This window comes from Prunus persica, chromosome G3, assembly GCF_000346465.2.
Source record: "Prunus persica cultivar Lovell chromosome G3, Prunus_persica_NCBIv2, whole genome shotgun sequence".
NCBI lineage: Eukaryota > Viridiplantae > Streptophyta > Magnoliopsida > Rosales > Rosaceae > Prunus > Prunus persica.
In genome coordinates, this window is record NC_034011.1 from 8378778 (window position 1) to 8392914 (window position 14137).

At 34.4% G+C, this 14137-nt stretch overlaps 2 protein-coding genes across 2 annotated transcripts; one reads left to right on the forward strand and one right to left on the reverse strand.

Annotated features, from left to right (window-relative positions):
• Positions 1907–6622, forward strand: LOC18784515 (probable serine incorporator). Its single transcript, XM_007215395.2, has 7 exons — positions 1907–2233; positions 2591–2806; positions 3054–3293; positions 4381–4492; positions 4594–4768; positions 5631–5871; positions 6117–6622. Exons 2-7 carry the CDS (start codon positions 2623–2625, stop codon positions 6404–6406), a joined length of 1242 nt encoding a protein of 413 aa, XP_007215457.1. The 5' UTR covers positions 1907–2233; positions 2591–2622; the 3' UTR covers positions 6407–6622.
• LOC18782152 (ubiquitin receptor RAD23b) lies at positions 7842–13692 on the reverse strand. The gene is made up of 12 exons (XM_007215491.2): positions 13498–13692; positions 12971–13132; positions 10954–10992; positions 10781–10857; positions 10653–10691; positions 9596–9773; positions 9389–9523; positions 9251–9316; positions 8807–8854; positions 8610–8719; positions 8431–8518; positions 7842–8319 (listed from the first exon to the last, which is right to left on the reverse strand). The coding sequence occupies exons 1-12, from the start codon at positions 13561–13563 to the stop codon at positions 8203–8205; spliced, it is 1125 nt and encodes a 374-aa protein (XP_007215553.1). The 5' UTR covers positions 13564–13692; the 3' UTR covers positions 7842–8202.

Sequence of the window (14137 nt, forward strand, 5' to 3'; positions counted from 1 at the left end):
GTTAAGATTATGATGTGGAACAGAGTTCCATCTGGTAAGATTTCGTAACCCTTGGGATCTCAGACAAAACTGATTATGTCGGCGGTGTTCTATATAAACCGTCGTGGTTATTTCAATTCTTGTCATTAAGTAGATCTACCGACGTAGGATAAGAAAATCAAAGAAAAAAATTGTTAACAAAAATTCTTATTAAGACGACCGTTAAAATTAAAGGTACGACGTATAAAATGAATAAATACGACGATAAATTTTATTGTACGATTTAAAGATAACGTAGTAGAACTATACGAGAATGACGTCGATATATTTATATTTTCCGTCGTTGTAAATTAATTTAATACGGCGATATTTTGTATTTTAAAGCCGTGGATTTGTTTGTAATTATACGGCGTCTTATACGAAAACCTCGTCGTGTTATTTTATGAGTAAAAACGGCAGTTTTTATTGAAATCGTCGTCTTTACTTTCTACGTCGGTCGATTCATAACTTCTGCCGTTCTTTGTTGGCATTGATTTTACACTGAGGAAATCTGTTTCAAATAGACGTCGGTTGTTTAATTATGTACGTCGTTGTTTTTGAACAGCCATTTGAAACTCCATTTTTTAGTTGTCTAAGGTTGTATTACACGACGGTGTTTTTAGAACCGTCGTCTTTTTATAAACCACGACGGTTTTCACTTAGACCGTCGTTGTTTTCTGGTCGTCTTTTTCACTTTTTGTAGTAGTGTATGTCTTTCTCTGTTTTCCACCTCTTTCTTTCCCTCTCTCTTCCTCTTCATCTCTTCACTCTTTCTCTCATTCTCTCTTCATATTTCTCTTTTTTTTCTTTTTTCTTTTTTTTTTTCTATTTCTTGCTTCTTCACCTCTTCGTCTTTTTCTCTTTTTCCAAATAAAAAACCAACCGAATCGAACCAAAATCGTATAGCACCAGCCATTAGCCCTCCAAAACGAACCGTGTAAGTTTGGGGGAGGCTCCAAACCCGTGCAACACTTTGTATGAAAATCTAACTAAACTCGTGTGTAACTTTCGGTTTTTACACCAATTGAAGGGATAAATCAGAACGAACCGAACTGTGCTCACCCCTAAGGCCATCTCCAGCTATGGGCTATATCTCAAATATAGCCCTAAAATAATGCAAAACCCATCTCCAGCCATGGGCTAAACAAAATTTTGGCCAAATTTGGAGGGCCACATTTAGCCCAACTTTGGCATGGGGGCCCTATGCATGTGCTTTTGAAGAAGATAAATTATCAAGTGTGGACAAGAGCACGAATCATCTTGTGCAGCATATCCAACAACCAACAATAAAAGCGCTGACGTCATCGATATATTTTTAAAAGCCTTTTAAAATATTTTCAATTCGTGTTGTTTAAGAAAAATTTATAAAAATTTATTGGTCATGACTATTGGAGGTCAGACCATTTAAACTCAACCGTTTTTTTATTTATTTTAATGTGGTCACCGTTTTAAATGTTTTCAATTCATAAAAAAATTATAAAAAATTATTGGTCATGACCGTTGGAGGTCAGACCATTGAAACCCATCCTTTTTATTTTTTTTAATTATTTTTTTATTTTAACAAATGTGGTCACCTTTTTAAATGTTTTCAAGTGTTGTTTATAAAAAATTATAAAAAGTTATTGGTCATGGAATATTGTCTCTAAATAGTAGTTTAATTAAATTAAACAATACATAGTTGTGGAATGTATAAGTGTTGTACCACAATTTTTCTCAAAATAATAAAATATGAAAGATCCTAAAATATAACCATGCATGGCTGGAGATGAAAAAATTTAACCCTACACTATGCTTTAAAAAATTAATATTTTCAAAAGCTAAATATTTAGCATTGGACTATATTTAGCATTACAACTGGAGATCCCAAACGTTCACCTAATTCTAACTTGTCAAATCTGGTTAATGATTAAGTTAAGTTTGGGCCGATCCAAGTTGCACTTGTAGATGAGTGTTTATGTTGAATTGATAAAGTTGCTTTTGTATAAAGAGAGAGAAAAAAAACCCGACCCGACGACCTATGGTGTGGGGTTTTGTGGAAATATCTGAGAAGAAACCCGACCCGACCAACGTGGCGACTCAGTTGGACTTGTGACAAGGTCCAATAAAACTGTGGAAAATTCGAATCCGAACCTAAAAGCAAAAGTCTTTGTAGCTTTTATTAGGCTCTTAATCTATCTTCGCTCTCTTGCTCTTTGCTCTCTCCAATTTCCAGAAGGTAGTCGATCTTAATTCTTTACTATTAGAATTGTATGATCAAATTTCAGGAACAATTAATATGTATTTCATCAATTACATCATGGGTTTTGTTTAAGTTTCTTTCAATCTGATTGAATTTCTCATTTTGTTTATGTTGTTTCTAGGGTTCTAGTTTTTTGGGGCAATATAGGTTTATAATTTCTTTGTTGAATTATTGAATTGAGCTGCAATCTCAAATAGGGCTTTGAATAAAGCTCAAGGCCTGAAACTTATATAAAATTTTCGTACTCAGTTGAAAATTCCATCAGGGTTTTGTATTTCATATGATAAACTCTTGATTTTGTTTTTTGTTTTTGGATTAATTTGCTTATTAAAGAGTGATCTGTGGGTGAGACGTGAAAGAAGAAGATGTGGGCAGCTTCCTGCCTGGCGTCGTGCTGCGCTGCTTGCGCCTGCGATGCGTGCCGGACGGTGGTGTCGAGTATCAGCCGCCGGTCTGCAAGGATTGCATACTGTGGGCTCTTCGCGCTTTCTCTGATCGTCTCATGGATTCTCCGTGAGGTCGCAGCTCCTCTCTTGGAAAAGATTCCTTGTAAGCCACCTTTTTCCAAATATTAGGCTTGTGGTGTTATGATGTACTTGCTGTACTGTGTACAGTTTTTTTAAATGTTTGGTAATGCTTTATAAGAAACTCATTATAACATAATGTCTTTAAATGGGTAAATTTTTTTTTAATTTCCCATGGAAGTTTGACTACAACTAGAGGATTGTTTGGTTCTTGGGTTTAGTGGCATGTGGTCTTACATATGACACTGATCTCAGATTGGTTATTGATGCAGGGATTACTCAGTTTAATCAGACACATAACAGGGAGTGGTTTGAAACAGATGCAGTGCTTCGTGTTAGCTTGGGAAATTTTCTCTTCTTCACCATTTTAGCTGTTATGATGGTTGGCGTGAAAAGCCAGAAGGATCCCCGTGATAGTTTGCACCATGGTGGATGGATGATGAAAATTATTTCCTGGTGCCTTCTAGTGATCTTCATGTTTTTCATACCAAATGAGATTGTTAGCTTCTATGGTAAGCACTCTATTCTATCAGGGATTTTGTTTTCATAGTGCATAAAATTTTCGCTGTTTTCTTGTTTCAAAAGTCCCAAGATGAATTCCAGTCTCTGGGCTTGATGCACACATTGCAGTTTTACATTTAAGAAAAAAAAATCAGATGCTAAACTTCAGTACATTTATTGACCTTTCTTGACCTAGTTACTGCTAATCTCTGCCCGCAGAGACCAATCATCTGTTTATTTCTTAAATTTTGAACAGACAAGAAGTGTCATGATTGCGCTTTCTTTTCAAAGAAAATATACTTAGTATATCTCATGTTGTCACATCTGAATAGTATTGCATACATGCAGCATGAATTTTTTTTTTTTTTACATCAATAATAGACTCTTAATGATTTAGCACTTATTGCATTTGAAAATTCTTATTGCAATCAAAACAGTATATCATACTGTTGTAAGTTCAGTTTATTAGGTTATCATAATAGAATACCTATATGTCTGTAACAACTAGTATGTCCTTGTCATCTGCATATTTCCATTTCTTTCTGTGAGTGCTTCGTGTACTTCAGCGGAATGATAATAGTGGTGATTTTCTGCTTTAGTGTAATCTTAAGATCATTCACTCATCTTTTTATGTTTTCCATATTATTTTATGACTCCTGAAAATTTTTCTATTGCTAAATCAAAATAGGCTTTACAAATTGGAGAACTTACTTATGGGCTTGCATATGTTGAACCTAGAGAATAGTAGCTAGGTTAGCACTCCAACATTGTTCTCTACATCTATCTGTGAATTATGATTCGTTTTTGGGTTCTATATATATTTTTTGCTCTTAATTTTTTTAGTGAATTAAAATGTACCTTTGTTTGAGCATAGTCAAGCAGCTAAGGCATCAGTGTCTGGGATATATTAGAGTATCCTGATGCTTTAAAATAAAAGGTTTGTGGTCATGATTTGTCATGCAAGGAAACTGAGAAGATTGGATTACTATTTGAGTCTCCTCTGTTAATTTCCAAATTTAGGTTCTTCTGTTAATTACATTTTTGGAAACTCTTTTCATTTGTGTGACTAAAATTGACAGTTAAATATCGTGTTTGCAGAGACAATTTCAAAGTTTGGCTCAGGATTTTTTCTACTTGTACAAGTTGTACTTTTGTTGGATTTTGTTCATGGGTGGAATGATAAATGGGTTGGATATGATGAGCAGTTCTGGTTAGTTTATTATTTCCTCAAGTATCTACTATTTATTTTCACATTTCTACATTTCTGCATTCTTATATTGATTTTAACTTGAATCTTCATCGTTTATATAGGTACATTGCACTTTTTGTTGTTTCTCTTGTTTGTTATCTGGCAACATTCGTCTTCTCTGGACTTCTTTTCCATTGGTTTACGCCATCTGGACATGACTGTGGGCTCAACACCTTCTTTATTGTCATGACTCTGATCTGTGTGTTCCTTTTTCTCATAGTCGCTCTGCATCCTGCTGTAAGTTTGTAAATTTCATGGTTCTTTCTTTATAGCTAATTATAATCAGTTACCGAAAAAGGAAAAGAAAAAAATAACACCATAATTGTATCACTCATGTTTGCAAAGATACAAGTAGAAGAAATAAAAAATGAAGAGGGATGATACAAGTTGTATAAGGCTGATATTGGTGATTATAATTCAAGAGATTGTTGCCTTATCTTTTACTGCTTCTACGAGGGCAGAGAGACTAGCTATAGATTCAGTGATAGACCAGAGTTGCAGAACACAGAGGAAAAAAATATAGCCCTTGTTTTATTTATTTTCTTTTTTGGCAACGACAAAGAAAGAGGCAAACAAGGAAGAGAGGGAGGAATTTGGAGGAAACCATGTTCTATTTCCATGGGACATTGCAACGTCTGACTAGTTAAAACTCAAAATGATGTATTAAATTGGGATTACATTGATTCATGCTTTGTATAGATGAGTTAACTATCCTCTTGGGCTATAAACCAGAAGTATACCACTCTCCAGATTATGGTCATCTGTTATAAGGCAATGCAGGTGATGAGTGAGGTTTTCATAAACTTGGTTCAGTCTACTTTTTATCTCTGTATTCTGTTGAGAGCAGCATATGTATTCTGTTGAGAGCAGCATATGTATTCAATACTAAATCTAGATTCTAGAACTGTACTTCCACTTAGCTTAAAAGAGTCTATATGTTGCTTAGCTTCTTGGTTGCACATATTTTGTATTGGTATAGTTCTTTTTACATTTATACTCTGATGTTATACATGCATAGCCATGGTATGTTGATGTATGCAGATTCATTCGTAATAATTCAGTATTATGATTTCTTAGTTATCATTTTTATGTTATACAGGTAAATGGCAGCATTTTGCCAGCGTCAGTTATATCAATGTATTGCACATACCTTTGCTACAGTGCACTTGCCAGTGAACCAAGGGAATATGAGTGCAATGGTCTTCACAAACATTCCAAAGCTGTTTCCACTGGGACCCTTACCCTTGGTTTGCTAACCACTGTTCTTTCTGTGGTTTATTCTGCTGTTCGTGCTGGATCTTCTACGACTCTTCTCTCCCCACCAAGTTCTCCTCGTGCAGGTAATTCTTGGCAGAACCTTTAAAACCCTTGTTTCAAGATATGCAATTTGTCTATACTAACCGAGAAAAATGTGCTTAAACTGTCTTACAGTTATTTTGTTTCTTGAACAATTGTATTTGATGTTTGGTTACATGAGAAAATTTTGAAGGCAAAAATATTAACATTGATAACATTGATAGGCTATCTAGTTTTACTATACTACTAATATTCCTTATTTTGTGTGTAAATTTCTTGCTTGGTAAAGGTGCTGGAAAGCCTCTGCTTCCATTGGACAAGGCAGACGAACATGAAGAAAAAGAGAAGGCGAAGCCAGTATCATATTCATATTCGTTTTTCCACATCATCTTCTCTCTTGCTAGTATGTACTCGGCAATGCTTCTGACAGGGTGGACAACCTCAGTTGGGGAGAGCGGGAAGTTGGTTGACGTTGGGTGGCCATCTGTGTGGGTGAGGATTGTGACTAGTTGGGCAACTGCAGGTCTGTTCATCTGGTCTCTTTTGGCTCCTATTCTGTTCCCCGAGAGGGAATTCTGAACCCCGCCGCCACCAAACTAGAGATAAACGGGTTTGCTCATCAGTGTCTCAAGTATATTTATTGTGTGTATGCATCTTCTGTTGTACTTAAAATACCATCCACTTTGTAAATAGAATGGTATGTGTTGACTTTTGGAATAACCAATTATGCTTGGCAAACTACATGTTAATGAGCAAAACAGTATCATCAGTGAAAAGTTTCTTTATTCGATTTGATCTATTTCCAATACTTGGCTTACCACTTGGGCTAGCCGTTGAGGTTCTTACATGCACCATCTAGGTATTGATAAGCAAATGTCAAGCCTGGTTTTGGTTCTAGCCTCTGTTCCATTTCTTTTTACGCGGCCTTGTTCTCTTTCATCAGCAATTCTAACTATATGGTTTGAAGATTGTGAAAACAAGCGAAGCCTAGGAGATTTCGATGCAAATAAAAGGATTTCGACACTTCTCATGGTTTCTGCGTTTGCAATTCCTAGGGAATTAAAACATTTGTCTTTGGTGAAGAATGACCAACACCATTTTAGACAGGTTTCTACTTCTTTTTGCTTAAAAGGATCAAGCATTTCAAAATGTCGCAACCGTCATTTAGATTTGGCATTACCGATTTGGTTGATTCATGGAGGTTAAATTGATATAATGTTTAATTTTTGAACTGTTTGAAAACCATTTTAGTTTTCATTTTTTTAGTTTTTAGTTTTGATTTGTATAAACTGAAAACAGAAAAGTTTTTATTTTATTTTTATAAAGTCCAATTTGGGAAGGGGGACCTTGAAAATAATAAACTTGTTTAGTAACTCTTTTTCAATTTTCAAATAAAAGAAAATTTAAAAATTGTTTAAAAGTTGTTTGGTAACAATTTTTAGTCTTATGCGGAACTTAGAAATTAAATTTTTATCGGAGTCAAATTCTAAATTTGAGGTCATAGAATGAAAGCACATGTTACAAAGAGTCTTATAACATTTTTCAAAGTTAGGATGGATTTTGGTTCTGGAAGTCCTAAGGCTCGCATTGGGCATGCAAGCGAAGACAAGAGTCAGGCTGTTGGTTCCAAGTCAGGATGTCCCAAATACCGAATTTTAGGACCAGATTGAAATATATGTGTGATAATGTAAAATTGGGGAGTGAGAAAGGAGGGTAAAAAAATTGAAGCCAGTTTATTATTTTAAAAAAATAAGAACGATTTTGAAAAATAATTTTATTTTAAATAAAAAATGAAAACTGTTAATATAACATGTTTATAGTTTGCACTGAAGTGGTTATCAAACAGACCTTAGTGAAATAATTAACAATTTACGTCCCTAAAGTAGACTTAAATTGAAATAAATTTCATACAGTATAGGAACAATACCAAAAATCGATGACAGAATAAGGATGACAATTCTCTGATAATAATAAATTAATAAAATGACAAGATGTAACATTTAAAAAACACGAGTTAAAATAGAGAACTATAATATTAAAAGAAAAACAAGTTAAATAAATTCTGTGTTTATTGAACCCCTATTGTTCTTGAGATGCAGACGAAAGATATTTCTTCGAAGGAAAATGAAACTCAACCTTTGCTTTGTCAACGTACTGTTCTCACAAGAAATAAACCTCAGCAAAATATGTTCTATTTAAAAATTCAATCTGGCAAAAACAATTGCTATTAATTAAATTCATTATCTGGGGACATAACTTGCTCCAAACACTACACGCACTACCTGAGTCAAGATGCTGCAAGTGTCAAGGATGCGGATTCAAAAGAATAAAACTATGAATCCAATGGGGTAAGCAGTGGTGTTTAGGACAATCATTCAATCCTCAAAATCTCCAGCATTCTCCAATAAGTAGTTTGCTGCCAATTCTTCATTGCGATCGCATGCTAAAAATGCCTCGATGACCAAGGCCCTATCAAATCCCATTGCTTCGAGCTATATAAAATACCAAACTAATCAGTGTATGTAAAAAGATTACATGCAACAGTTCTCAGGAACAGAAAGAATACATACTCGTTCAATCTTGATAATAAAAAAAATACATACTCGTTCAATGGCCTCCTGCTCAGCCGGGGTTACGTTGATGGCATGAGGCATATCTTGGTCAGGGCCGTCAGGCTGATCAAATATGTCACTGGAAGATGGAGTACTTTTGTAAGAAAGGCAAGTCATGATTTTGACAATTTCTATGTACGAATTAATTGGGTCTTTTTTATGATACTCACCCTTCAGACCCCTCAAGAGGTTCATTTATTAACTGAAGGAACTCAGTGTGGTGTTCCTGAATTAATCTTAAAAGCTGGGGGTTTTGCTTTCCAAGCTCCTGCAGCATGGGCTGTAACAAAAGCAGCACAAAGCAACTGTGAGACATTTAAAAGAAACAATCACAATTTTTAATCTAAGACATAAAGCAAATGCAAACCTGTAAAATTTGTGGATTTGCTTGCACCATTGAGCGCAATGCTTGGAACTATAACGAAAACAGACATTAAGTAGAGCAAACCTTACATAGTCAACAAGTGAATAAAACATGATAACTGAATAAAACATGATCTCCAACGTTTACTATTCATTAGAAGCATGTAATAGAGCTTTTGTACGACTATATGACGTAGTGTAGCCAAACATGGCTTGCTTCTACAACATTATTTCTTCCCAGAAAATACAAGAATGAAATAGAAATGTAAAAAAAAGTGATATGATAAAAATGTATACTATCTCCACTCAACACATGCGCCATCTACCCTCTTTCCAATACCAATATTATAAAAACGTCAACACGTTCAATTGTGTTGATTTGCTGATTTATAGAATCCAATATACAGAATATACATCTTAGTTGGAAATATTATAACAGGAAGATTACCTGGCGATTATTCCTGAGGAAGGCAAGGGATCCAAGTGCACCAGCACCAGCACCAGAGAGTGTTTCCTGGAGGACTCCAGCTTAGATACACAGCCAAGTAAATGTAAAGGAAACATATCCAACAATCCTACATTTTACCTGAGGAAACATATTCAAAGGAGCAGAGTTAGGTGCTCCAGAGACAGGTGCAGCATTGGCTGCCCCTGTTTCAGTTGCCTGGCTTGCCGGGAAATGTCCTACCGGCACTGCAACTTCTGCTGTTTCTGGAATACTCTGAAGAACACTATGTCAGCGGCTAAATAAAGATCAATATAACAGCAACAAGTTTAAGAAATCTAGACATACAGAGTACAAGTAGTCGACTGCTCTCTCTGGATTGTTATATGCCGCTCGAAGTGCACGTGTAACTGTTTCTCTGTCCCAGTTTCCACCGCCCATATCCATTATTTGTTGAATAGTCTGCTCAAGATTAGTACCAGCAAGTAAAGTTGAAGCAGCTTGACCATAGGTATCAGTATGCACACTGCAGTTGAAACAGAGGGGCTTAAAATCATCATGGTCTATGCCAATGGAAGTAATAAACACTGTTCTTTCAAAATACATTAAAGAAAACAAATTAAAAAGAGGAATATAAGAACAGTTTCCGGATTACCCTAAAAAAATTCAGATTCATACCACACAAGAATATATTATAAACATGCCTAAACTAAACCAGCAGGATGCCAACACGGATAATACATTCACTACATCACTGGATATTCACATTGAGCAGCCCATCCTAGCTACATCTACATTAATTAATAATTATCTGATTGTGTATATAGAATTTGTTTAAGCAAGGTAAAAGCTAACAAACAACCTGGTAAACGTTTCAGGAGCTTGACTTCAAGGCTCAAGTCACATGTACCAAGATGGTTTTGAATAACTTTGTATTGACAGTTAGCATCCAATTTCAACCTTAATATCTGATTACACACCACCATTGCAAACTGCAAACTGCAATCTTCAAAATTAATTTTATAACACAGTGATTGTGCATGCTTTCTGTTTGATAAATAAATTAACTTAATTAAAAGGTGCCAGTGGGCACAAACCAGGTATACAAGAAGTATACAAGGGTAAAATCGTAAAGAAACAATGAAGGCCACAAAAGGGAAAAGGAAAAGACAACTCTAGTCATCCACGTGAAGGTGTCAAAAAAATTAGCCTTCAACTCAAACAGAGGATTCCAGCCTTCAAAAGATGCCTAGTAAAATTCATTTCAATCACCGTACTTGATTCCTCAGTAACAACTGCAACTTAATGCAACAACCTAAGGTAATTCAACTCTTAACCATTGTACAAGTATCTTCATGCCCTTGCCATAGATTGTTAAATATAATCACAGGATAAAGAATCATACTTCGCACTGTCGGAAGCAGATATGGTACTCTGTACGGGTCTGCAGCAGCACAAAAAGTAAAGGTTTGTTAAAGAGAACTAATTTAATCTAAACCCAAGTTCAAAAGGCTCCTTGTCGTGTAAACTCACGGTGGTTGTGCAGGAGCTTCGGGTCTGGTTGTAGAATTTGTGGTTGGTGGAGTTGGAGGAGGATTTGTGGAAGTAGGCTGCGATGCAGAGATACAAGAATTAGCTTAAACATTAAAATACAACCAGGAAAAAAAAACCGCCCAGAAAACAATAAGAATGATTGATAATAATACCTGAGTGGATGAAGCCCCTGCTAAGCCTGAAGTTTTACTCTGAAAATTGGCAGAAAGAAAATGAGACAAAAATGGTAGGGACATGGGCTTATGCGGATTGCGGACAAAGCGGACAATAAAACAAGTTTCTAAAGTCGTCTGCCATTCTTGGTTAAACTTTAGAGTACAGATAACTTGTGGTAAAGCAAACATGTACCATTGAACATATACCATTAGCAAATTAAACTTCCAGAACTACCCAAATCAATTAGCAAAGTACAAGGATATGAGAACATATACCATTGAACAGACATATGTCTCTAGATCGTATGTCTTTACAAAATAATTCATGCTCCAGAATGGATATTACATTTCTTAGATGATATATCTTTACAAAATATCATTATATCATTTGTGCAATTCAATGAATAAAAGAACAAATGAAAATCTGATTGCATGTCAACTAAACAATATATAGTGATTCAAAAACAACTTAATCAGGAACACAGCTAATATATAGTATCACAATAAAAATATTAGTATACCATCAGAAAATAGGCATTCTTGCTTCATTAGAAATAAGCGTGTTTTTTTTCCCAGCGTAACAGCAGAAATAATTAATGTATCCCAAGTTTCTAAAAGACAATAAACAGCATACACAACCTAGAACTGTTAATCATAGTTAGTAAATTTGCATATAATATGCACATTGTGCACATATGTATTTTTTAAAGTACTTCCATCTCCAGTACACTTCCTAATTATAGAAGACATGTTTCTCAAAAACCAAATGTATTATAAGGGTAATATACACATGCATATGTATTTTCACATTTAATACATGTATTATCACATATGTTTCAACAATATAGGTACAACTTGCATATCATACATGTATTTTTCACGTATTATTATAAAAAATACTAAATTAGAACTTACATATTTTTCATGTATTATTATACAAGTAATTTACATATTTCATTCATATGTTTCCCATCCAATATTTTATTAATTATCCCCTAATTCAATCTCTATTTTCCTTTTAGTAATATTACTAGCATAAAATCTGATTTAGTTTTAAAGGCTTCTCTCATCGTTACTGAATTGTACTTGTTTTTATTTTTTCTGCTTTTTCTCTCTCTAGCCTCTCTCTCTCTCCCTCTCATGCTCACATATACACACAGACTTATCCTTCTAATATCAATCAAATGAGTGTTAGCTTTTTTTTTTTTGTAGATTATATCAAATTTTATTGAGTAAAAAATAGGGCCTTACCTTCTAAAATTGGTTTCATTAATGTACCTCACTTTAGAACAAACGCCAAATAAATTCTTTGTTAGCCACGCATTCACAGAAGCTCCATTAATTCCTAATGTTGTAAACTCTTGCACTCCATATAATGACAGTTACCTTGACATATTACTCGAAATGCCACCATATTACTTCCAATGCCAAAATCATCAGGCTCAGATCTTCAGCATTGTTACTAATATCTGATTTGATTAAATCATAAACTATAAAAACTAATGAAACTTGTCCTCTTCCCAAAATAGAGGTGTGGAAGCATGTGTATCTTGCCGCATTTATTAATTATCCCCTTCCATACGAATGTTTAACCATTACTCCCAATAGGTAGTGGATAACTATTAATGTACAGAAGCCAAAAATACTGTACAAAAGTCGTGGCCTAACTTATAGTATACACGTTTTTGGCAGAAAAGTTTTGCATTACCATTACCTACTGTTTTTATATGTTTCATCAGATTGAAAGTAAGGCCAATCATGATGAGATAAAACACATATGTCCAAACTAGCAATATCTCTATAATTACTGATTTCTAGTACAAAAAATTGCCAAACAGCACATAATAAGAAACTTCTTTACTAATCTTAGAACCAAGAGCAAAGTATACAAAAGTGAAGAACTGAAATCATATAATTGATTAAAAAATCAATAAATAAAAAGTGATTGCCATATTTGAATAAGAGCAACTTTGAATATAATTAGCACATTGCCTTTCGATTTAAGAGATAATACCTTGCTAAGCATGACAACAAGAAAACCATCTTCTGTGACCTTGTTGTCAGCCAATGTAGTTTCATCTTTCAAGACCTTCCCATTGTGAATCAATAACTGCTGCCCACATGGATAATTATCTTTTCCTTGTACATCTTCAATGTTCTTCTTCACAGCCATAACCTTATATTCAAAGTAATAAATGTACATTATAAATATATTAAATTTCAATGCAGCTAATTACATCAAACTTCTATACAACAAACACTTTGTATTAAATTTATTCTTTTATGCAATTATGTTCATGCAATATGTAAGTAAATGTGCATATAAATAAAATAAAATAAAATAAAATATAGATATATTTAAGCAAAATTAACGACATTTCAACTCTTATGGTGCCCAAAAACGAAAGAAAAAGTTTCAAAAATCTGAATTTTCATTATGTTTTTTCTTTCCTTGTTTTCTGCCTAGCTATACAGACTGAATAGGCGCAAAAAACATTCAAAATTCAAATAAAATAAAAGGAGATGAAGAAAGATGCTCACGGTGTCAGTGGGCTGAACCCTAATTTCGAAATGGCTGCCTTTGAGGGTCTTTACAGTGAGCTTCATCTCGGCGAATTGGAAAGTCCAGAAACGACAGCGTCTGGGTTGTCGAGAGAGAGAGAAAAAAACCCTAGAAAAGCAAAAGGCCGAAGCCTCAACGAGAAGGGAACCGAGTGCAGGGAACGAGTAGGCACTATATCAGTCTTTCATTTCCTTGGTAATAAATAGTGGACTGCACGAGTGGCGCACGTGACTTAAATGGAAATTGTGCATGTGGTGTTTTGTGGCTACTAGCATGGAATCAAAGTGAATACAAGAGCTCGTTATGAAGAGAAGTACGTGAGAGGTGTTTTTCTATAATGATCACCTTAATTATAAGAGCATCTTCAACAGTAATAGTGAATAAAATTCTTCAAATTGAAGTTTGTCGACTTATGTGACAATTTAAAAAGCCTTATTTGCTATTTGAATAATTTTTGCTATAACAGACTCTTCAATTCAATTAATGCAATATCATGAAAAACAATGAAAAATATGAAAAATGTCTATGTATTTATTATATGAAAAGAAAAAATGCATTTTTTTCACATTTTTCAAAGTAGGTTTTGTTTTTCCAAATAAAATTAAATGTTTGAAGAGC